This window comes from Mirounga leonina, unplaced genomic scaffold (genome assembly GCF_011800145.1).
Source record: "Mirounga leonina isolate KUSES-001 unplaced genomic scaffold, KU_Mleo_1.0 Mir_125, whole genome shotgun sequence".
NCBI lineage: Eukaryota > Metazoa > Chordata > Mammalia > Carnivora > Phocidae > Mirounga > Mirounga leonina.
Genome location: NW_023270305.1, coordinates 61,800,351 through 61,826,242, shown reverse-complemented (window position 1 = coordinate 61,826,242; position 25,892 = coordinate 61,800,351). Strand labels below are relative to the sequence as shown.

The following is a 25,892-nucleotide window of genomic DNA, read 5'->3' as shown; positions in this document are numbered from 1 at the left end:
GGTATGCTAAAATAATGGAAGACGTGACATCACTGAGTTTCATGACTTTCAACAGATTCAGGATCAGGGTTGGGTTCATAATTTCTTCAACCAAATTCTACCAGCAAAACCAATCAATGTCCAAGACTCATAGGAGGACATAGAAAAGGCCAAGAAGGAGAAAGAGAAGGAAAGAAAGAAAGAAAGAAAGAAAGAAAGAAAGAAAGAAAGAAGAAAGAACGAACTAACAGAACCAAGTAGAAGAACCTCAGTAGTCCATCCAACAGCAGATCATTGTTTGCTTTTGGTATTGCTGGCTATCCTGATTTCTCTCTTAGGATATAACAGGAGCAAGCTCCGCTTTTCTTGGTTGGGGTTTCTCTGGGGCTTAAAACAAACCAGTGGGATAAGCTAAATTTTGCAGGAGGAACTGCTTCATGTCTTTAAAAGAAAGCATCATTAAGATGAGAAATAATCTTTTTGTTTCTTCAGAAAAGTTAAATTACACATCCGGATACATGAATAAAAACGAGTCTAGACAGAGCAGTTTTGAGAGATTGATCACTAAATAACTAGAGGAAGCCTCTTAGTTCAGCAACTGCAAAAAAAAAAAGGGCAAAAAAAAAAGCTTTGAGACCAAATGTTGAAAGCAAGTTCCACGATCAAAGGAACTCTTTCTAGTTTCAACAGTGAAGAAAGAAGCGCTTAATAACTCTGCAGAATCTTAGTATCCTACTGGCAGCAAGGGTCATTCTTAGTTCTGATGTTTGAAAAGAGAATATATCATGTTAAAGTTATTTTTATAGGGAAGACTTTTTCTCTTAGAAATATGTGCTTTTGAAGCAGGTTCACTCCCGTTCTCTTAATTTTAAAAGTGTTTTGTCAAGAAAAAGAAGCTTAGGGATGATATCATCATTTTACCACATTCTGGGCTTGATCTTGCTCTCAAGGCATAATGCTTAATCTATGAGACAACTATTTCCATAACAACAGGCCAAAATCCAATTAAAAATAACCCTTTGGTTCATAAAAATCTCTGTGGGCCAACTTGAAGCTCCTTTCTTGCATTATTAAAAATGTGAAAAGATTGATTTTGGAAGACAAGGTTTTAAAAAATGCACTTAATATTCTCAGTTCAAAACACTATTGTTATTTGTGCAACTCGAAGTGTAATGGACAAGGAGTTAAGAATTGTGGTTGCTAGCCCTTGATTTGCTACTAAGAAAGAAGTTGGGCCGGTAAATATTATTATGTGCCAGGCATTTTGTCTGTTAACTTATTTCATCTTTACATTGTTAACATTTTGCAGATGTGGAACTGAAGGCCTAGGAAACTAAAACTTCTTGCCTCAAGGTCACACAGCTAAAATGTGATAGAAAAGTGTTCCATTCTAGGTTTAAAGGACTCAAAGCCTACATGCTTTCACCTGCATTAGCCTGCCTCCTAACTATATGACCTTTGGCTAGAAGCAAAACTTCTCAGTTGCCCTACATCTAAATGAAGGGGATGAACAAAGCTGCTCTTTGTTATGACTTCCCGCTTGCTCTACAGAATGATCACAATCTTACACACCCTCTGCATAAGTCATGGTAGATGGAAACCTCTAAAACGGCATACCATACCTCCAAACGTACTAAAGGCATGATATAGAAGAAGGGCCATCATTTTGGGACTGAGTCCACATAATTAGCAGGGTTTTTAAAAATGATTTTATTTATTTATTTGAGAGAGAGAGAGAGAGAGGGCAGAGGGAGCATGAGCAGAGGGAGAAGCAGACTCCCTGCCGAGCAGGGAGCCCGATGTGGGACTCGATCCCAGGACTCTGGGATCATGACCTGAGTTGAAGGCAGATACATAGTCGACTGAGCCACTCAGGCGCCCCCATAATCAGCAATTTGCTAAAACATACAGTTTTTGGTTTTGTCAACAAACCTACTTACGAAAGGGAGGAAATGGTGTGGATGATATCTGTAATGCCTTAGAGATCTCACACTCTCACATTTAAAACCTATGGAATTGGTAAAGAAAAGTGGCTTCACTGTTTTAATTTTGAGTTTGAGAGTCCTTTGTCCTATTGTAAAAATGTTAATGGCAAAATTATAGTCCCTACAACCATGGATGATCTGAATTCCTTTTGAGATTTCCTCTTCTTTAGAGGATATCAAAATACTGGCAGTAACATCTTTCTCCCAGCATTAATATGAATGTTATGGGCTGCATGTTCATTGGTTGAAGCCCTAATCCCTCATGTGATGGTGTTAAGAAGGCGGTGGGGCCTTTGAGAGGTGATGAGGTTTAGATGAAGTCATGAGGGTAGAGCCCCATGACAGGATGGGTTATCTGAGAAGAAGAGACATCACAACTCTTTCTCTCCATCATGGAAGGACACAGAAAGAAGGTGGCAATCTGCAAGCAAGGAAGAAGGCTCTCACCGAGAACCAAACCTGCCAACAGTGACCTTGGACTCACAGCCCAGAACTATGAGAAATAAATGTTTGCCGTTCAAGTCACACAGTCCATGGCATTTGTTATAGGAGTCCAAGTAGACATAGTAAGCAATATTCTAAAGATTTTAAAAAAAGCCAATAGCATTGTTTCTATTTTAAAGATAATCATTCCTTATGTTTTGAAGGGAGTTAATATTTGTTTGTAATTTTACACTTGATTCCCACTGTAACCTATTATTTAAGTCATAGAGATTTTTTCCCCCATATTTTAGTTAAGAAAGAGGATTTAGAAAGGTTGAGTGTATTATTATAAGACTCAGAGTCAGTAAGGAGTGGAATTAAGACTGAGATCTTGAGGTCTTCCAAGCCCCTTCTAGTATCCTTTCCACAGGCCCCAAAATGATCTGCAGACAGTAAAAGAAAGGTACAGTGTGGCTGAATGACAACAGCTAATATTTAACCAGACTGGATCACAAGTCAGCTCTATAGGATAATGCTGTGTTAAAGAATTTTAGAACTAGAAGGGATGTGGGAGGTAGAGCAGCCCACGGAGCCGTCTACAAACACCTTGAGGTCCGAAGCAATTAGATGATGTTCTGCTATTTAAATGAAGAGTCCAGTTCCCCAGACTAGCAGTCTAGTGAAATTTCTTTAAATTATTCTGCCATTATATTATGCTGAACTAGACTGAACTTCTTGAAGAACACCAAGATCTGACTCTATGATTTGGTCCATGACTGTGATTTGTTCTGCATCTAAAGTGAAAGTCAGGCAAGAATAAATAATGCTTCCTAACAGTATTTAACAGGGCTTAAGTTATGGTATAAGTGTTTGTTTTCTAGTTGGTGGTATCCACTAGGTTTTCTGGTGACTCTGTAGCTAACAGTTTTTAATTTACATTCATTTAAATAATTTAAAGTCATTCATTACAGATGGAAGTAGACACAAAAACATTTCAGTTTTCCTCAGTCTAGTTCAACTTGATTGTCCTTTTATAACCTACCCATGTAAGAAGTTCATCTGTCTTTACAATTTTACCCCTAAGAAGGATTGAAGATAACCTCAACTTGAGGCATAGGACAGAGAGGAAGGGGGTGTGTGTGGGAGTGAGGGGTGGAGTCAGTAGTTAGTCATACAGATCCTTCTTTGAAATCTACTACTACAGAGCCTTGATTGAACCACTAGGACTTGATAAAAGATGATAGCTGTTTTTGACCAGATTAGTAACCACATTTGCTAGTAACTTTTTACCTTCATTTTCACTATAGGAGGGGATGGTGGAGAAAATTGGATTTTTTTCCCTAGGTCTTCTATCAACAAATTATGTCACCTTAAGTAAGTCATTTATCTTTTCTGTTCCTCATATTTCATCTATAAAATGAGGATACTTGGTAGGAACATAACAAAAATACTCTCCTGTAAGCCAACTTAATAAACATTTTGTCATTCTTGGAAGGAAGAGAACTAGCCTTGTACCATTTCCAACCTTGTGGCAACATGAAAGAGTACAATATTATAGTGAAGTTCTCTAAATTCATGAGATGTAATTATTATCATTGGCAATTTCATCATTTTTATTTTGACATGGATAGGCAGAAGACAGAGAGAACTTCACCGAGTTATTCTAGACCCAGAATTACTAAGCTCAAATGAAACCAGTAGGACAATATTGATATATACTAACAAATCTGTTTGTTAATTTATGTAGTCAAATTTTAAGGAGGAGAGCTGTTTTTGTCATCTTGGTATCACTCAGAATTTAGTACCAAATAATCAGGAAATGGTCAGTCAGGAGCAGGAAATGCACCATTATGTACCGGGATATACCCTTGCTTAATGAAGGGTTTTTCACTCAGGAAACTAAATCACAGATCAGAGGGTTATGTGGTGAAATAGTGATTTTTAAGAAACCCTTTCTTTTAACTATAGTAATTTATTCTCTCCTCTGTTTAAAGAATCAGATCAGGACTGGGCAGTGTTGGAGACTCTGACCCAGTATCTCTCTAAGCTTGCCTTATTTCAGAACAAATATAGTTGTGCAATGTGAAAATCCAGAAGCTAAACTGGGGCAGTGATTTTATTATTATTATTTTTAAATCAGTGGAATTATTTTTTTTTCTACCTGTAATCTTGCATAAAGAACATAAAAATGATGTAAAATGGCAGTTGCCCTGCTACTTAAAAAGCAAGCTAACCTGGTCCCTGAGGCACCACCCAGAACACCTGGACTCTACAGAATCTTCTAGCTGGTTCTTTTCTCCCTTTAGAAAAAGGATTTTCTTTATCAGAAAACACCAGAAAGGCTTTTAAAAACCATGTGCAAGTAACCCTTTGCTTTTAAAATCAGATTTGATTAAAAAAAATGTCATTTATGAATTAAAAAAAAAAACAACTATTCTTCCAGAACATCACTGATTATGTATATCAAGGTTCAGAGCTCTTCAAAGCTACTGTTGGGGGCGCCTGGGTGGCTCAGTCGGTTGGGCGTCTGCCTTCGGCTCAGGTCATGGTCCCGGGGTCCTGGGATCGAGCCCCGCATCAGGCTCCCTGCTCGGCGGGAAGCCTGCTTCTCCCTCTCCTGTTCCCCCTGCTTGTGTTCCCTCTCTCGCTGTCTCTCTGTCAAATAAATGAATAAAATCTTAAAAAAAAAAAAAAAAAAAGCTACTGTTGTTAGTCTATGTAGAATATCCTCTTGCATGAGTTCTCAACACACCCTTAATTGCAAAGTCCAAATTTATAGGCTCTCTTCTGAAGATTTTGTAGGCCATTTCCTCCTAGGTCATGTGAGTTATGGAATAGGCTGCCTCTCCTTATTTCTAGCCATAAGGAAACCAAGATTTAGGATTTGTGCTTAATTTGATCAACTAGATTATTTTCCTTCCTTTAACTTTTCTTTTCTTTCTTTCTTTTCTTTTTCTTTCTTTCTTTCTTTCTTTCTTTCTTTCTTTCTTTCTTTCTTTCTTTCTTTCTTTCTTCCTTCCTTCCTTCCTTCCTTCCTTCCTTCCTTCCTTCCTTCCTTCCTTCCTTCCTTCCTTCCTTCCTTCCTTCCTTTCTTTTCTCCCTTTGTTTCTTTTTTTGCATACTGGCTTTTCTCTGCAATGAATTTTTTAAAATACTTTTGTTAATCACTTTAAATTCTATTTGGAAGTATTGCGGCATAAATCAGTAAGTTAATTTATTTAATGAAGAAAAGAATAGCTTCTAAGAGATGTATACATAATTAATCCAACTCTCCCTTGTTACAGATAGTTCCATGGGAGGTTAGTCTATATTTCCAACAAGATTAAATGAGCCTTCATTGACCAATATCAGGTTTTTTGCAAGTGTACTTAATTAATTTTCATATTTGTGATGTATATTTTTTGAACCAAAATATACATAATAAAATGCACATAATACTAATTTTAGATCCTTTTTGGAAGATACCCTTGTGTGAAAATGTTTTTGTGAAACCACTTATACTAGTTTTTGAATGTGGGGGGAAAAATAGTAAAGAGCAATAGAGAAGAATGAACAAAGCTAAGGGATCTATGAAGCAATGTGATCAAAGATGTTTAGTAGACGAAAATGACAGCTGTCTCCGGATGAATGGATGTGGCTGGAGAAAAGCAAACCCATACCAATTAAACTTGGATTTTTAAAGCACTTAGATGTATGGGCCACAAAGCTGAGATTCTTATATACCCTTTAGGTCATAATTTCTCTACTGGTATATTTTATTTAATTTATTTATTCTTTTAAGATTTTATTTATTTTTTTGACAGAGAGACACAGCGAGAGCAGGAACACAAGCAGGGGGAGTGGGAGAGGGAGAAGCAGGCTTCCCGCCGAGCAGGGAGCCCGATGTGGGGCTCAATCCCAGGATCCTGGGATCATGACCTTAGCCGAAGGCAGACGCTTAATGACTGAGCCACCCAGGCATCCCTAAAGTAGTTACTTTAAAAAAATAATCTAACTTCTGCTTTAAAAAAGAAAGAAGAAGGAGGAGGAGGAGGAGAGGGAAGAGGAGAAGGAGGGGAGAAGGAATAACTCCTCATTAAATGTTGCTATGTTATCTTTCTCCATGCCTAGATATTGGGCTGGGAGCAAAATTCTTTTGTTTATATTTCTCACATGAACCAGTTAGGGAATTTAATTATAAATTAAAATTAGACACATGAAAATTGTACTTCCAAATTCTTCTTCTGCTATTCACTAACATTACTAGGGGAAAGACCGACAACATAATTTGCGAGCCCAGTACAAAGTGAAAATGTGGGACTGCTGTTCAAAATGAGTAATTTTTGGACAGTTATAGCCGACCTTGAATTCAAGCACAGGTCCTTCTAAGCATAGGGCCATGGGCGACTAGGCAAATTGCACGCTGTTGAAGCCAGCCCTGATCAGGAGAATTAAGTCTTGTGCTTATTTATTTTTAAAGTTTTGTTTAGCTCTATATTCAGAAATGTGCAGACAAGGCTGGAAGCAAAACATTGCATTTATTCACTTAAGAGGTGCAGCTGGGTCACCTCCCCCATACTGTCTGCACTTAATGGCGAGACCTCTGGGGTATCAGAGAAGATGTCTCAGAGCTGTCTTCCTGGCCAAGTCTGGTGCCCATCAGTCAGGACCTGGGCTTGGTGACAGACTAATAATTATCCTAACAATCATGAAGAGGAGCTCCTTGCCAAGCCATGTTACTCGTCCCTCTTCTCCATCTCTCCTCAACATCTCCTCAATTTAGTTGAGAATACATCCTTGACAACTATTCAGACTGTCTTTATGAAGAGAGCTACTTGCCTTTTCTGTACAAACAAGGTGCTGTGTATAGAGTCCTAAGGATAGACACATTTCTTTATACTAAAAATACTAGAAATACCCTTCCTTAATTAAAAAGTACTTGAGCAAATCATAGAATGTCAGACATGAAGCTTTCAGATGTTAGCTTTTCAAAAATGAACACGAACAACAGGAGAAAGGCATTTTATAAACTAATTTCTCTGGAGAAATAAAATAGTAACATGCTAATTAATTACATTTTATTTGTTTTGGTTAGGTTGTTATTTAAATGTGCCCTTGTGTTTTTAAAAGTGCTAGAACCCTATATCTTGGTCTGGTGCATGTGTTCTGGACTCACAGTTTTGGTTTTTATCCTAGTTCCATAAGTTACTAGCTGTGTGAACTTGGGTAATCTATTTAAGTTCTCTGGGCCTCAGTATTTATATCTGTAAAATAAGCTAGTAATAGGGATACTTCACAACACAAATAGATTTCATGCATTTGAATAATTTAAAGCAATGCCTAGTACACAGTAAGCCCTCAGTTATAGTAATAATATTATTTTCACTATTATATTATCGCTATTATTATATTTTCCCTTCAGTGGGTTCAAATTTCAAAGAAAATATCACACATCTATAGCTCAGTGCCATGAACATAATAGCCATTCACTAATTATTTACTGAATGGGTCTATTTGTTTAGAGTTTTTTGGGGGGTGTGTGTGTGTGTTAAAGGAAATATCTCCTGATATTGAATTAAGCCAAACAGTTAAAGAAAAAATAACTCCATTAACTTTTAATGCTTACATTCACTAAAAAGTATCAGGAAATAGAAAGCTTCATCCTTTTGTTTTCCTATTTGGCAGCACAGAATCTGATAAGTCGTACAGTTGGAGAGCTTGGGTGACTCAGTTATCTGGCTAATTATTTGGACAGCTTTTTTGCTCAGTTCCCTTGAAAATAAATTTAATATTGTGTAGAGCCTGTGAGAGCAAAATAGCCTAAGGCTAGCAGTCAATAATTTCCAAATGCAAAGAAAACAGTTGGTTTAAGAATTGAGGTATTCAAGAATTAATGAGTGATTATAAGAAAACATTGGCATTGTCTGCAAAAAGATCTGACCTTGGAGAACTGTTGGAAATACCCTGCAGAGACTTCTCTGCCATTTTCCTAACAACCCTCTTCTATTATCTACAAAATAAACTTTAATATATGTAGCTGCCTCACCTCCTGCTCCATATCTGGCTTAATATCATAGCTCTAGGCAAATGAATCAACAAGGTTTAAATCATCTACTAAGAAACATTTAGCCTCTATAGCATTAACATTGATTGTACCCATTTATGACAGACCAGGATAAGTATCTCTGATGTAAATAATTTTCAATGTGAAAAACATACATCTTAAGAAATATAAATTACCTTTTAAGAATATAATTATGTTTACAACACAGTAAAAATGAACACAGATTATATAAATATATTGTTCAAAGAATGTTTTAAAATAACTCTAAATCTAATCTAGTTCGACTGGCAAGTTTAAGAAGAAGCGTAATAATATAAACTAATATACTGAAAGAAAAAATTTGGACTGTGACTTTATTTTAAGGAAAAAAGGTCATTTCCAAGAAATGCTTATCACATAATAGGATAGCTTGCAGGTATATTAAGTACTAAATAGTTAATGTGCTTTTAAGTAAGCATTATAAATGGAAAATTTATTCAGTGTTGGTATGACATGAAAAGAAAAGGATTGTATTGATTTACAGTGATACTTATTTAACACATCTTATGCAATACTTACAAAATGTCAAACTATCTGAATGAAAAAAATGAAAAAGCATACAGATATTGAGCATTTGGAAATTTACAAATATTTGGTAATTCACTAAAAAGCCATGGGATTAGAGTATGAAACACAGAGATTATTTAATTAAATATATCATTCTTTATCTGACTACTCTATTATAATAGTTATAGAATTTCTTTTTATAAGAAGGCCAAGAAGAATGCATATTTTTGTATAATACAAGCAAAGATGGCTTTACCTGTGTTTTATTTTCCATATCTTAATATAAGTGCATTGGAATATCTTTAAAGACTGAATTTATAAAATTTAGCTCTCCCTCACTATTTTTGGGATATTCCTGAACAAACTTTTTCTAAAAATAAAAAGCATAGTAGAAGAAATAAATAAATCTCAGTTCCTGGCTTTGTTGATTTATTTGTCCCCTTCCTTTCTTTTCCCTGGGAAGCCATTATGATGCTTGAAATCCTATTTTTCAGTATTTGTCTTAAATATTATGAAACTATTTTTTTAATAAAACACATTCTAAGGAATATAAGAAATATTTTGTCTTTAGAAATGTTGAACTATAGCCATCTCATTTGTTTTGGTCTTTTTTTCTTTCCTCAGTGACTGCATCAAAGATAGCTATGGACAAGTAACACATGAAAATTCATCCATCCATCATATAAAAATTGGAATAATAATATGTGTTCTTTCCCAAGCAATGATATGATGACTTACAAATTTAATAATGCAATAACAGATAGTGTTAACCTGATTGTTTTCTTATATTGTCATTAGCTTATTTATCAGGCTAATTTGTCATTAAGGGCTATGATTTAGTTATTGAGTGCTAAGACTTTATTCAACCATTTATTTTAGTAATGGGAAAAATATTGAGATTGCTCCTTTATTTGAAGGTGTCTCTGGGTCAAAGTCTTCTGAAATGAATGGCCTGCCTTCCTGTCCTGGAAGTGTTCTGAAAAGGTGCTTGTCCAACGATAGCAACAGTTATTAGCAATTAAATCTTATGTCAAGTTAACTTGCTCAATCGGAGGAAATAGTGTTTGCAGGTTCCTTGGAGCTGGTCTACCAACTGCTAGAAGTAATGTTATGTCTGCATGCTTGTTCCTGGTCAATCTTCCTATGATAAGATTACGTCAGTTAGGCTTTCACTTAGTGGATTACAGTCAATGATAAATTACAGCAATGCATCTGTAAGTATCTTTTCATTCATGGTTATTCCAATCTGGTTTGTTTCTCAAGATCTTGCTCACAGATGCTTCTAATCAGCTTTAATTGACTGCTCTGAGATCACTGATGAATCATAATAGAACTTACTTTTGTACATATATGTTTTCTCTCTATTTTATCTTTCTTCAACTGGCTCAATGACCTGGACCTGCTTTATATTACTTTGGCAGAAAGTCATTATCAGGTCCTACCTCCATTTTGGTCCACCTATTTCAACATTATTAGGTGAATATGTATGTAGTCCAAGGGAATTTGCATAACTTATTAAATCATTTATTTTTTATTTTCTTTTACTGGACATCTTCATAATGCATGAAAAATCAGTAATAGCAATTTTAAGTCATGCCATTATAGTTTATTAGTTCTATAATATTTGGGTTTTAATTTCCCTTGTACCTATTGAAATGTAAAATGTTTCAGAATTCTTTGGATTTTTTAGTAGTACACATTTATTTATAGTCAAAATTTCTTGATTTCCAAAATGGGTTGATTTTTTTTTTCCATGTATCTGACAATTTAATGAGTGCCTATATTCACAGGCTGGCTATATATTTGTATGCAAATTTTAAAAGAGAATTGATCGTTCTTACTCTAAATCCTAAATTTCCAAGGCAATTTTAAGTATAATAATTATCTATAGAAAAAGGCAATTGACTTTGAAATTTATTTCAATAGTACTTTGCACTAAATCTTACAAGTCTTTATTTATACCGATGTCCTGGGAAGGGTGATGGGAGGATAAAGAATTCTCACAACTTTATGAGTGATGCATTCCAAGAACAAGTAACAATAAGCAAATAATCCAGTATTAACTGCAAATTAAAAAATGGTAATTTAAATACCTTTAGAATTTCTTACTTTATCTTTGGGGAAGCTGTTTTCATAATGCACTTCTTATCCATCTTGCTCTTTGCTTCCCTTGGTAACAAGTGAGCGTTGAGCACACTGAACTTTTCAATTTTCAAATTCTTTGATGGCCCCATTCATTCTCCCCCACCCCGATTTCAAGAGCCTTCCCCAAAGAATGACAAAATACCTGGGCCATTGGAGCTACACTGTGTATTGAACAGCCTTTCAGTTCTTGAGCCCCATTCTAGTCTCCACAAAACCTGTAATGTTGTGACTGGAATAATTTCTTTGTCTGTAGCTACTCTTAGTGTGTTCTTATAATAAACCTTCATTAATTAATATAACCTGAATACATGTCTATTCCTTAAATAATAAAAAATTTAACAAACCCAGAGGTACAATATAAATTAACATAAAATATAATAGAAACAATATTACTATTCTAAAGTAATGACCGATAACAGTCTTCAGGGATTATTTTTAACGAATAGATAAGGATAGTGAGCAAAGTTAAACAAATTCTTTTCAAGCATGCGAAAGTGTATTTTCTTACTAAAATCAAAAAGACAAGAAATAACAAGTGTTGGTGAAGATATGGAGAAAAAGGAACACTTGTGTACTATTGGTGGGAATGTAAATATGTGCAGCCATTGTGGAAAACAGTATGGAGGTTCCTCAAATAATTAAAAATAGAATTACATATGATCCAATAATTCCACTATGGGTATTTACCCAAAGAAAAGAAAAACACTAACTTGAAAAGATATATGCACCCACATGTTCAATGCAGTATTATTTACAATAGCCAAGATATGGAAACAACCCAGTGTCCATTCATAGATGAATGGATAAACAAGATGTGGCGTGTGTGTGTGTGTGTGAGTGCATGACATGTATAGGAATATACATATAGGAATGTTATGCAGCAATAAAAAAGGATGAGATCATGCCATTTGTGACAACATGGATGGACCTAGACAGGGCATTATGCTAAGTGAAATAAGTCAGACAGAGAAAGACAAATACCATATGATCCCACTTATATGTGGAATCTGAAACACACACACACACAGACATGAATAAACAAGCAAAAAGCAGAATTAGACCTATAAATACAGAGAACAAACTGATGGTTGCCAGAGGAGAGGAGGTGAGGGGATGGGCAAGATGGTGAAGGGGACTGGGAGATACAGTTTGGAATGAATAAGTCATGGGAATAAAAGGCACAGCATAAGGAATATAGTCAATGATGTTGTAATAGCCTAGTATGGTGACAGATGGAAGCTATACTTGTACTGAGCACAGCATAATGTATAAATTTGTTGAATCACTATGTTGTACATATGAAACTAATGTAACGTTGTGTGTCAATTATCCTCAATTAAAAAAATTTTTTTTGAATTTTTAATTTTTTTTCAATGTTTTAAAGTGCATTCTCTTAAGTGGATTAGAAGTACACTTCTATTATCTAGTAAAAGTTTCCAATGGCTTAACAAATTCTTTTTGTATATAGTGAAATAATTCAGTCTAAAGGTCATTTGAATAAACATAACTTCTGAGTCAGTGGGAACTAAATTCATGAGTTTTTGTTGTAACAAAGAGAGTCTAAAATTCTAGGTTAATATCAAATTATTGAGTGTATAGACATCAATGTAAAATAACATTTTATGTTTTGATGAGTGTTTATATAGTATACCATAATCTTTAGGGAAACTAACTTACTAAATATGAACCTTAGCATTTCTTTGAAACTTAGGCTATGAAATCTTTTACATTTTTTTTTGCAATTTATCTCAATTTTTTTAAAAGAAAATCAGCTTTTTCAAATTATGCAAACATCTTCAAATAGCCAAGCTATTTTCTCAGAAAACACTGCCAATTCCATAAGATAGTAAAATATATATAAATAATTAATCAAATTTAAAAAAACACCTATTTTTCAAGGCTAAAACTTTTAAAAATCATCAAAGTTCTCCAAGAGCTAAAAAAAAAAATTCACATTCTACGTTTTAAACCATGGTGTGTAAGAATATGTATACTCCTATAAATGGAAGCCAAGCTGGAATGCTTATATTAATCAGATCTGACCCATAGTTAAGTAAACAAAGGCATCATTTTTAAATCATGCATCTATTTCAGCGGGTAGCAGATGCATAATGCCTTTCTAGTGACCGTATGAGGAATTGAAATCCATGATCATGGTATTTGTTTTCATACTCTCTGATAGATAAGCAATTGATAGGGTGTAAATTGTTAGTGGCTTTCTTTTGAGTAAAATTAGGAATACAAAACTTGCAGAAATTTTGCTTTTTTAATTTAAATTCAATTTAATTAACATATACTGTATTATTAGTTTCAGAGATAGAATTAAGTGATTCATCAATTGCATACAACACCCAGTGCTCATTACATCAAATGCCCTCCTTAATGCCCATCACCCAATTACCCTATCCTCCCACTCCCTTCCCCTCCAGCAGCCCTTAGTTTGTTTCCTAGAGTTAAGAGTCTCTTATGGTTAATCTCCTTGTTTTCGTCCTCTGTTATTTTTCCTTTCCTTCCCCTAAAACTTGTAGAAAATTTTCTAATCTGTATTTCTCTATACTACTAAAATGAGTGCCATGGCATGGTGCTTTTGATCATCACTGAATATTAAGGCTGTCCTAAAAATTGTAGACTGTTTTAAATAGAAGTTACTGAGTTTTTTTTAGTCTTTTTATTTTTTTAGTAGTTAACTTTCTATGAACCTGAATCAGGGTGTACGAGTAAAAGACAAAATGCTCCAAATACAGAAAATTATTATTGTTTTCTTTAAAACAAATGAAATTTGAATCATGCATCTCACAATGAAATAAACTAAAAGCAAAAAAAAAAAAAAAATCTTATTAATGGCAAGATATACCTGATTCAAATTTCTATGTTTGATTTTTCTGGATCAATGATAAATGTTGAGATGCTACATCCCTACCAAAAGAAATACATAAATAAACACATGGAAAAGAAAAAAGAAACTCAAAACTGTGAAAGGAGTGATGGATATTTAGAAACCAGCTCTTTCTAATAACACAACAAACAAAAACATCTCACCAACAGGCTATTGTCTCTTACGTTCAGTGAAACTTGGTTGTATAAAAAAAAAAAAATCCTTTTCACAGAAACCAAGGGAATATCAAATCAGAATGGTTCTTCTGAAACTTTCTAGGCCTTTCTGACAATATCTACCTAGGCCGTTGTTAAAATGCGAAGTTTCAACAATGAAAGAGAATTTGATGAATTCAGTCCCCCCTAATCTGGAATTTTGCCTCACTTTGAGCACAGCCTTTTGCAATAGCAATAAGAAAATGCTTCAATCAATCAATTAATAATTGAGCCTGATTTCAAGAGGAACCTGCACAAAAGAACGGTCTTTTAAAACACTGCAGCATTCTGTATTTGTATATAAACAATGAACAGATTGATTGTTCATGAAAATGGACCCAAGTCTTCTACTTCTCAGGCCCTCTCACTAAGATTTGCCCAATGTAGCCATTTAAATGTGCAGGGAAAAACTGTACTCTTCTTTATAATGCTCATAAATTTAAAATGTGGATAATCCAAATGGGCATTCCTTAAATTTCATTCCAATTTTGATATTTTTCTAAAGACTCATTGTCATGTGCTAATTCCCTTTGTTTTAGCTATTTGCGTTTTTTTTTTTTTTTTGTAATCAGAAATCTATGGTCTCAGTATTTTATTTCCCTTAGATTTTTGCTAAAAATAATCATATATTAACTGTCTTTTATTCTCCTTTCCTTAAATCTACTTTCAGCTTAAAAAAAAAAAAAAACCAAACCAAAAATGACAGTAACCAGTAACTAAAAGAACAAACAAAACTCCTATGTTCTGTATTTGTAAAGTCATCTTCCTTTATTGCTTGAGCAGCCCCTGCCCTAAGCAGATGAAGAGCACCAGTCATGAGAAGGAATGACACAACTCCACAAACCGGGCAACTGTTGCATAGGGCAGGAGCTAGAAGATTCCCTTTCCCAGCTGTCTGCTCTTTAGGCACCAGGCAGTGGCTCTGAACTGAACATTTGCTTCATGTTAACAAGAGCCAGGCCCCAGAAATTTCCTCCTGTCTTTTTAAGGAGCCTGCCAAACGGCAGTCTGATCAAAGCAATCTAATATGGCTTAAGTGCCACTGTTTGACATTTTGCATTTATTTATTGCTTTCCATTTTTACTACATAAAAAAAATGGGTGATAACTAATATCCAGTTGATCTTTTCATTCTGGTAATAAAATGATAATACAAAGATCTTATTATCCACTCCAGATATCCATCACAGTACATTTTCCAATAGCATACTCCTCAGAGTGTTTCTTCACTCTGTCCAAGTGCAAAGTGAGATTAAGTACTTGGCCTCACATTCTCTTTCTCTCTGATACTTTAGACACTGAACTGCAAATAAAAGGAGCTGAACTTCAACCCTTGACATTCTGTCCACATTAATGTGATCTGCAATTTTGTTGTCTTTGCACTAGAGAAACCATTTTCTGTGAGAAGCCAAAAATAGTTGGAGGGTCTACCTACTAAAATATTTTGTCAACCCAGAGAATTTTTACTCTTGTAAGAAAACAAGAGGAAACAGAACAGGAGGAAACAATATTGGAAGTGGAGAGGAAGAATATATCTTGGTAGGAAGAAAGATCAGGTGGGCAGGAGAAGAGACACATATACAAGGCATAAAGAATCCAAAATAATGCTAACAAGCAAAACAAACATCAGAGATCATGAGTTTATATTAAAATCAATTTTAAAGTGGATGCAGAGGTGGCCCCAAGCCTTCCTGTGAGCAAGAAGGACATTCTGTAATTATGTCATTGATTTGAAAAGATAAAAACAAACAAACAAAGCAACCAACAAAACCAATAAATAAAAGAAAGCAAAGGAAGAAATACTAACCAAAACGTAAGCATGAAAGTCTCCCTGCATCCTAATATATTTAGTTATTTACAGGATAGTTAGGACTCATCTATAGTTGATAGGAACACATTTTGTTTTCAAATGCGCAATGTATTTAAACTGTTAAGGATTATAGCACTAACAAATTTCAAGGTTACGAGAAGAGAGAAAGAATAAAATTTGGGATCATTTAAAGATGCAATATATCACTACAAATCCAAGTCTTCAGAAAAAAATTATAGAGAAATACATAGCCTAATGAGTTTGGGAGTATTGTAGGGAACTACTGGATACCAAATTTAAGATTAAGACTGTCTCGGTAACTCTACCTCAGAGTTAACCAAGATACTAGGCTATGTACTTTGGCAGACAAAGAGAATACACAGTAAGAATGCTGGCCAGGACAGATCCAACTAATAATGAATTTGAGATAATTTCGTAAGGATTAGAAAATTTCCTTTGCAACCTTTATAGTTTTTAAAAGATGTATTAAGTCCACTAATATGAACCTAGGGAAGAGACTGTCAGACACGCCTTTTCATGCAAATAATTCATGTGTCAGTCAGGAAAGTACTACTCAATCTGATTTGGATTTTCTCGGTAATAACTTGTTAATGATTAGTTAGTAATTTCTACAATAATTATTTTTTTGTAAAATAGTCTACAACTTGTCTTTTTTTCATTAATTCAAATATTTTTTTCTCTTTATGTTAGAAGAATGTGACTTTAGAGTCCTTTCTCATCTACCTTTATGAAATACTGTCCAGAGAAGAAATGATATGCTCTAAAAGATGGTAGTTCTTTAAGCAACTTCCATACACAATTATTTTATGATGGCAGACTGTTTCTCTCAATATTGGAATATCGATTGAGAAGGCACAAGGAGTCTGACTAGTCCTTTATTCCTATCGTGGATAGAGGAGAGTGGAGAGTGTGAGATAACACACTTCCATGCTCACCTTCCAGGCCATGAATCTGTACAAACAGACCTTAATTTAATTCCAAGTTGCAGATAACAAACATATTTTAGCAATGATACAAGCTAATGGATGTCAAAGAGCTGGGATTGGTCTGACACTGTGTGCAGAGACATCCCATTTGTAATTTGAAAGATCAAAGCATACATTTTGACACTGAGATGACCACTATTCATAGAGAAGGTTTTTTTAAAAAAGTACACTCTTCACACATGAAAATAACCTTTTGATTTTTAAATGAAAACGGGCTCTCTTTCCACCTAAAGATTCCTGACAGCTTTTCCTATGAGGGGGAAAAATGGTGACAAGAAAGAATCTGCCAGAGATGCTCTCTGGAATTCAAATCTTCCCTTTCTCCAAGGAACCCAAACAAAAGGCTGTCCTCCCTTGAAGACTCTATTGCTGCATCTAAACTACTCAAACAGAAATGGCTGACAAAGGAATGCACCTGCCATCTCTGATGGTCCCACACATCTGAATACATGAAGCTAGATCATCTTCCCTCTTCACCCACTACCTATTCTTCAAGGGCAAAGATTGGATAGTCTGATAACATATATATTTTCTTTTCCTTATCAAGTAACATCTGCTCTACACTGAGGGCGGGGGATGAAGAAGGATGGAGCCACCAAAGGAAAGAGCAGAGCAATTCTGAGTAAGTTTGAGAAGTTTGAAAATGTTTCCATCCAACCTTAATAATTTAGAGTTTAATATTAATTCTCAACCTAAGATAATCTTTTACATTATAGTTTGTATATTTGCTGTGGAAATTTTCTAAAAGATATCACTTGAGTTATCTTTGATATCTTAGGTATGATATAATTTTTAGAGATGGTGGTAGATGCTGGATGACTGTGATTTAATAAATGTACATTCATCTCAGTCTCAGACGAACTTAAAGTTCACAGGGGATGAATGTAATAAATCAGTCACTCAAACTACAATTTATGCTGAGATACAGATATTTCAATTTATATTTTTATGGGGTAGGAAATGCAATCCAGGTGGAAATCTCTGCTTATTTAATTACTGTGAGTTAGATTTGCATTATTTGATATGTAAATTCCTCTCTCTCCTAACTTTGAGTAATAACATGAATTCTTGATGGAACTTGGGGCTCTTGCCACATCTGCCCACTATTCCCCAAATAAAGGCAAAAGAAAATGAAAGCGTTACCTGCGCATCGAATGTTCTTTCCAGTGACTGCTGTCAAGTTAAGGCATTTGCAGTCCTGTCCGAGGTGTGCACTGAAAGCTCACGATCATTCATTTAATTCAAGTAACTTACATGTAGTGCATACTCCTTAAAAAGGGAAAAATTTCACTAACCAGCAAAAACCAAAAGACTGTGCTTAATATTAGAATCTCGTAATATAAGCCAACTGAAGAGAAGTGTCTAACAAGGGTAATTAGACTATAAATATATATTTCATTGGTATAGCTAGAAAACACAGCATCACACTTCATTTAGTTAATTCCCATTGTAGAATTCCAAAACTAGAGTTTATATAGTTACATTTTGTAAATTTAAAAACTCATGCTTTATTGTATGTTTAATATAAATAAACAGAGTACATAAAACAGGAGTCTAGAAAGGAGGATTTTCCTCCTACTATTTTCTAAGACTCAGGATGTATCAAGAACATCTATAACTGCATTAAGGCACAAATCTAGCTCCGGGAAAGTATTTCGTGACTGCCACTTTGCCCGCATCAGTGCCTCAGAGCTGAAAGCAAACTGGACCGTGGTGTGAGACTCGCAAAAACTGTGCTCCTTCTCAGGAAGTGTGGGATGGGGTTTGATAGGAGATGATGTAAACTTGGAAAATTCCACTTGTGTGAGAGCTTTGAGAGATTGTTTCAGGAACTGTTCTGTTCAAGATGATGTTTAATGCCTTGTATGATAGTTTATCAATTTAATTTTTCATAAGTCATGATTCAGTTACCTTCTTATTGCTATGATTGGAAAGATTCACATTTATGTTACTTTAAAATGAATATTAAAATATTCGAAGACAAATCTGAGTTATAAGACGCATGGTGTTTAAAGTAGTATGTATTTCATTAGTAAAACTTCTTGTTTTGTACGTTTAAGACCACCATTTCGTTCCTCAGAGGACGACATAGCTATTTGCAAACACAGCCAATGGTTTTGGGAGTAGACTTCATCAACTTACATTCAGCATTTTCCAAGGATATAGAAAATGTTTGTTCTCACTGACTATAACAATGAGAGATTAGAACCTTGCTAGAACCATTTTATTTACATAGCTAACAACTTTGGTATCATTGGAGGAGATTTCTTAATGTGGTCAGCAAAACTGGAAAGGAAAAAACCTGAACATTTACGTAAAGAAATAAAATAAACTTATTCTTAAGGTAATGCTACAACTCAAAATAAAATCACAGTCCTTATATCCTTTCAGGTTCTCTAGTCCACAGTCAAATAAAACTCAGTCCATGCATCTTTTCTGATTCATCATTTGGCATGCATATCACAGATTTGAAGGGTTTTGATTATTTTTGCAGATATGTGATGAGGATGTAAAAATTCATCATGTAAATACTCTTAATGAACAAGAAAAAACTCTTAGACAAGTAATCTTCTTTACAAGTATACATATAACATTGAAAAATACATTTTTCTAAGTAAAATTTTGGTTGAATTTAGAAGAGCTTAGCAGTAGCTCTCAAAATAAAAGGAATTCAATTTTTTTCTATATTTCGAGTCAAGGGATAAAAACAGAAAGTGAAGGAAATAGACCCACAGTATTGTTTTCCTAATTTGGTGATGAGGAGAGCTACTGGAGTCCAAGATCAGGCAAAATACAAATGCTACTTGCCTTATTCAAAGGTCTGTAGAGGTGTGTGCACCGTCTGCTCAAATATTTGTCACCTCTTTTCCCAAATATTTGTCACCTCTTTTCCCAAATATTTGTCACCTCTTTTCCCACTTAGATGTAGGAACTACAGCAGGAAAGTCTTCAGCTGGACAGATTTCAAAATGAATTTTTACAACCCAGATGATGGACTGGTATACTTCGAAAGTGAATTCATGAGTTTGATAAACGCCTTTCTCTTGCTCTCATTTTTTTTTTTTTTTCTGTACTAGCTTACATCATAATGGAGGAATAACATTTTAAAAATTTTGAATAGGCACTTACTGGAATTACAGTTAATCCTGATACAATCTAGATGGGGAAGAATAGATGAAAAATGAAAATTTATCCTTCAAGGTAATAGCTGCAGACATCCAATAAAATCACAGTCCACCCTTCCGGGGACAGACACATGCAAATATGGCCAGTCCATATCTTGTATTCTTTACATACTTCTAGAACCCAGATTCATTGTTAAAAAACTTCACATTGTAAACAACGATAGAAGGTTTTGTTTTGTTTTGTTTTGTTTTAAATGGCCAATTCAAACAAAGCTACATGGTGACAAATCTAAGTGAAAGAAAGAGTTGTTAACTGTCAAAGATGTTTGGCTTAGAGAGGCTGCGACTTTCTCCCCATCTGTGAAAGAACATTATCATTGTTTTCAGCGTAATTAAAAAGTGCTCCGTCACAATGGGGTATAGTGCAAGCCCAGCTAGGCTCAGACATCTTGGACCTTCAGAGTCTAATATCCCACAAAGGCCAACAGAACTCTTGAGAATTGTGGTGGTCAAATGGAGAGCAAGTCGAAGTTATTCTAATCTCACCCTAATGTATTTTTTATTTTTGTTATTATTATCATTGGCTTAGGCAGAAAAGGTAACAGCCAGATACCGGCTGGATTCCATGCCTTGTATTAATTGGAGGAAGTAAGAAACAACTGTATTTTCCTTTAGAAGCCTCGAGGGGCTAAGGAGTAATGTCATTCTTCAGAGCACATGAGCCTATGCCTCTCTTGGGAGTGAACAATGTTATCTCTATGTACTAAGTGTCATGGTTAACACTGGTATTGATCTTCCTTTTCTTACACTTCCTTCTTCTATAAACACAGATTCTCTAAGAACAGAATGTCTGATCTGAGTAACACAGACTGTGATTATAAGGGTTGCCTTTAAAGGACTGTGTGGGATGTTTTATGTTTATTTTATGTATAGATACATATTTGTTGGTTTTCGTTGCTGTATTTAATTAATGCCTTTGGGGAACGTGAAAAATAGAAACCTAGATTCTGTTTCCATATAGCTGAGTTTGTCATGTGTCGTCAACCGCATCAGAAAAGTGGTTGCAAACAGCCAAGGACCAGCACCTACACAACTCTTTCCACAGAATGCTTTGCTGTTGGGCAATTCCCGTGAGTGTTTCCACTTCGGCTAGCAGCCCCTTTACTGCGAGTAGGCAATTTCCTTTGAATTGTTGTAGTAACCTATCCTTGTCACTAGAGGGAACTCCAACAGAACAGTAAATGACGGTGCAGTGCGTTCTTTAGTGATCTTTTAAAAACCACCCTTATTATTTAGCTTGATTTAACTAATATTTATTGAATGCAATTGTATGCAATAAGCTATCACTGCAATAATTTTATATTTTATGAGCTACCATTCTGCCCAGCACAATTTGAAAATGTAGGTAGAGTTTCCACAAATGCCTCACCTCATCACATTTTGCTACTCTTCGTGTCAATCTGTGTTCCAAATTTTATTGTTCTTTCTCCATTAGTTTATTTTTGTGTGTGTTCAGCATTTCCAGGAAATACAGTAAAACCTCATTAATTTGTACTCCTCTTGGAGCTAATGATAATAATGAAACTTCTTGGGCAGAATATTTATAATGCTTTATATGCTCAGAGATTGCCTGAGAAAAAGTAAACAAAACAAGTTGTAGAAGATCAGCTTCAGGAAGAAAACCGAATGCCAGGACTTCCCTGTACACTGATGGCACGATTTGCATGACACGACACCCTAATGACTGATAATTCTTATCCACCCATTAAAATCAGCCTGGTAAGACCTTCCCTTAAGAAGCCTGCCTAGCTATCAATTTGTGTTTTGGAATGTAATCGAAAACAAAACTGTGTATTTTTTTAAGTCTAGAATTCCGACTCTTAATTCGGCCTAGCCTTCCCCCGTATTTCATACAGCTTTGTGAGGTTTTACTGTAGTGACTGTCCCCTAACGCTATGATGAAGCAGGAAAGCATTATTTCTCTGTAGAAGAGTCTGTGTTTCCGTGTTCTCATGGCTGTTTGCTACGGGCCGCAGTCTTTGGGCATTGAAGGGTTGTGGATTGCTGTTTGGTAGCAAGGTATCACCACACGGTATTTCCAAACAGAAAAGATGGGGTACCACAAAGGTGACTGGTCAAAGGAGAAGCCCACGGAGTAGAGTAAAAGCAACTGTTGATCTACATCACGGAGTAGAAATTTGATATTTTGTGCAGATGTTATCTAAAGTAAAAGCAGATGGCTTTTTATTCATCTGAAAGGGTATCACGTATAGCAAATCAGAGTATCAGTAAACATAACAGTGGAAATTATTTGAGGCCTCTTCAAGCTTAACAATTTATACTTTCAATTGACCTCATTGATACATACGGCTTCCCTTTTACGAATCCTCAGTGGTAGAAATCACAAAATGGTAAATTATGTTAAACAAAATGAAACAATCAAAAGATGCCCCCCAAACCTAAATTAATTTAAATGATGAAAATGAGACTATTAAGTGTTTTAACTTTCCATGGCAAAACAGGCTACTCAGTAAATGTTTGCAGGCAAAACTGAACAAAAAGTGAAAAGTATTAGTTTTATGGGGGAAGGCCAGTTGTTACCTAGATTGACCGTCAGTTTCACACGCCCTGCATCCAGCTCCAGGCGGAGGGTGTCTGCTGAGTCTCTAGAGGTGGTTGCCATGAGGATGCCATACGCACGCTGGGATCGGAACCGTAAGGACACGTCCTCGGCCTCTGTGTGCATCACCACTGGGAGCTGGATTTTCATAAACATACTCCCATCATAGCTCAGAACCGTTGCCTCTACGGATGGGAAATGAATATAAAAGTTCTTGGTCAGTTTGGTACCTTTATTCTTTGAAAGGGAAAAGCACGACCCGTTAATGGCTTCCAGATAGAACACAATACTACAAATCCAACTCATCTTCCTTAGAAATGAGCATTTTTTTTTTTTTTTTAAACCAAGAAGAGAAGTGACAGTGAAGAGGACTTCCGTGAAGTCTCTGCTCAAGTACAGGTACGAGAGGGCGCTACTCCCCTTTTGGATCGCATAGCCCTTTCTATATAGCATTCATCATGTTGGTTCATCGATGTTGATGTATGTGTCTCCCTTCTCAAAGGCAGAGATCACATTCTTTTGTCTGCAGCCATAGCATGAGCCTGGGACGAAGCACTAGCAATTACTTAATGTATGTTACTATATGGCTAGGCCACTGACTAGCCCTGTGAAATCTGCCTTAGCTCCAAATCTTCCACCAACAAAATGAGGAGGTGCTAGCAGAGGATCTCTCAGGCCTTCGCTTACCCTAACAGTCCATGACTCTAAGAGAAGTTACTATCACTATCTTCTTTCATAATATCTGCCATCATAGGATCAAAAAAAAAAAAAAGGAAAAGAAATGACTTAAATGTAGGAATAAGGTCAACATTTTACCAAAGGTGATGTTCAAAAAGGGAAGAAAAAATAGTAGGTCCAATCAACAGGTGATGCTTCTTCTGAGTCACTTTGTTTAACAAGGTAATTGATTTTTACAAAGACACAAACTGAAACTTCATTTTAAGCTTTATTTACAGGTAAGGAGTGACTGAAATCAACTCCTATAAGCACTACCCTGGTGTTCTGAAAATGTGAAGCTATCACCAAAAAGTCAATAACTATGTACCTTGGTAATATTGGATAAACATGGGGGTGGGTCTGCAGAGCTTGTGTGGGTGTGTGGTACTAAACCAAAGGGGACTGCTTTAAGAGAGAAGTTGCTTAATACTGTATTAAACACACAAAGAAGAGGACAGCAGAAACTGTTGATCACAGACTGCCTGCTTTAAGAAATAGAACCCTTTAATGTTAAACACCATATGGTGGTGGAACGATGCAAAACAAGTATGAGTAATTCTGCTTTCTCATTGTTTCTAACAACTCAGAATACCATTTAATAAAAGAAAAACTACCTGGAATTAAAAGAAACTAGGAAATTCTCGTTATCTTGCCTACTTACATGGCACAACAATTAGCTTTACTAATTGCAACTGTGATACAGTTGCTTATTATTAGGACTATATTCTGGAGTTGTGGTTTTGCAAGTTTGTCTTTCAAAAAGTCAGGAAAGTCTAATATTGCTTCTGACAGACTTTAATCATTAGTTGTTGTCATCATGGGACTGAATGCACATCTGGAACAATGAAGAATGGAAGGTTCCTTCCAGGTCTCCCTTCTTGGTGCTCTTCTCTTCCACCTACCCCTTGACTTAAGGGATCTTGGTCAAATCACCCGAATACTTACTAACAGCCTGACTTCTCTCCTGAGCTCCTTCATCCATTGCCCAATTAACATTTCCAATTTGAATACTATAGGCACCCTCCAAATGAACCAACTCAGCATGCTCCTTCACCGATGTTCTCTATGTTAGTAAATGGCATAATCCCATTGTTCAGAACTTAGCTTTTCTGATCTTTCTCTTAAACTCTCCACAATGCCCAATCTACGTGCAAGTCTACAAGTCTTGTACACTCTAATTCCAATCCATTTCCTGAATTTATCACATCTTACCCTTATCACTAAAGTATCTCTGACTCTGCTCTAATCTCCCACCTAGACCACTGTCATAACTCCCTCAGCGTTTCCCCATTTCTACTCTTTCTTCCTATACATAGCAGCCAAGCTAAACTTTTAAAGAAGTAAATCAGATTATATCCCTACATTGCTTAAATTCTCTCTCCCCACCTCCCACCAATAGTTTTCCACTGCAGTTAGAATAAAAGCTATACTCCTTTTCTACCTATAAGGTTCTCTGGGATCTGGCCCCAGCCCTTCTCAATGGCCTCAGCTTTCAGCATCTCCACTACTTATTCAGTTGACTCCAGCCACACTGATTTCATCTCCCATTCAAGTACTTGCCCTTGTGGACCCCTCTGTCTTAACAGGCTTAACCCTAAATCTCTACATGGCTGGTTCCTTTGGCATTCCGGTCTCCGGTCAAATGTGACTTCAGATGTCTGCTCCAAGCACCCCATTGATCCATCTTCCAGTCATTCCGTATCTGCTTACTCATTTTTTTTCACAATTATCATTTCTTATTTGTTTGCATACTGTTATCTGCTTCAGCCTTTAGAATGTAGGTGTCTTGAGGGCAGGGGTTAGGCTCTCCTATGCATTGTTCTACTAGCAGCTGTGTGCCCTGAAAAGGGCCAGGCACGTAGAAGAGCCTCAGTACATGCTTAACTGAATTAATGATTGCATCTGATACTGAAGAGATATGAAAAAGCTTATTCCAGTTTGGGTATCAAGCTTACATAAATGCTCACTAAAGAAGTTAAGTATTCACTCTGCCTATTGTTAAGTAGAATCCAATTTTGGTAAAGTAGGTAAACAAAATATTGCTGAAGTCTACTTTGAAGGACACAATGTACCACAGACAGACAAGGAAACATGTCCATTTATCAAAATACCAGTCCTGTGGCTAGGCACTGACCTGACTTTGCGAAAATAAAATATGATCCTTTTAAAATATAGTGGTTCTACACTGTACCACATATTTTTATTAGATAAGTTTCCTAAAAGAAAAGCTAGTAGTAGTTTACTCAAAAAATAATTAAGGGCCACCTGGGTATCTCAGTCAGATAAGTGCCTGACTCTTGATTTCGGCTCAGGTCATGATCTCAGGGTTGTGAGATGGAACCCCGTGTCAGGCTCCATGATCAGCAGGGAGTCTGCTTGAGATTCTCTTTCTCTCCTTCTCCC

General features: G+C 35.7%; 1 protein-coding gene across 12 annotated transcripts in view; it reads right to left on the bottom strand.

Moving 5' to 3' along the window:
• Window positions 1–25,892, bottom strand: part of NRXN1 (neurexin 1) — a 1,139,755-nt gene that overhangs the window by 590,287 nt on the left and 523,576 nt on the right. For 7 of the 12 annotated variants that reach the window (XM_035001586.1, XM_035001591.1, XM_035001590.1 and 4 more), the window contains one exon: window positions 22,754–22,957. In XM_035001586.1, coding sequence (XP_034857477.1) covers window positions 22,754–22,957 — 204 coding nt within the window. Of the gene's footprint in view, window positions 1–20,156; window positions 20,184–22,753; window positions 22,958–25,892 lie in introns of all 12 variants that reach the window. The other 5 variants (XM_035001585.1, XM_035001587.1, XM_035001593.1 and 2 more) reach the window with 1 other exon arrangement.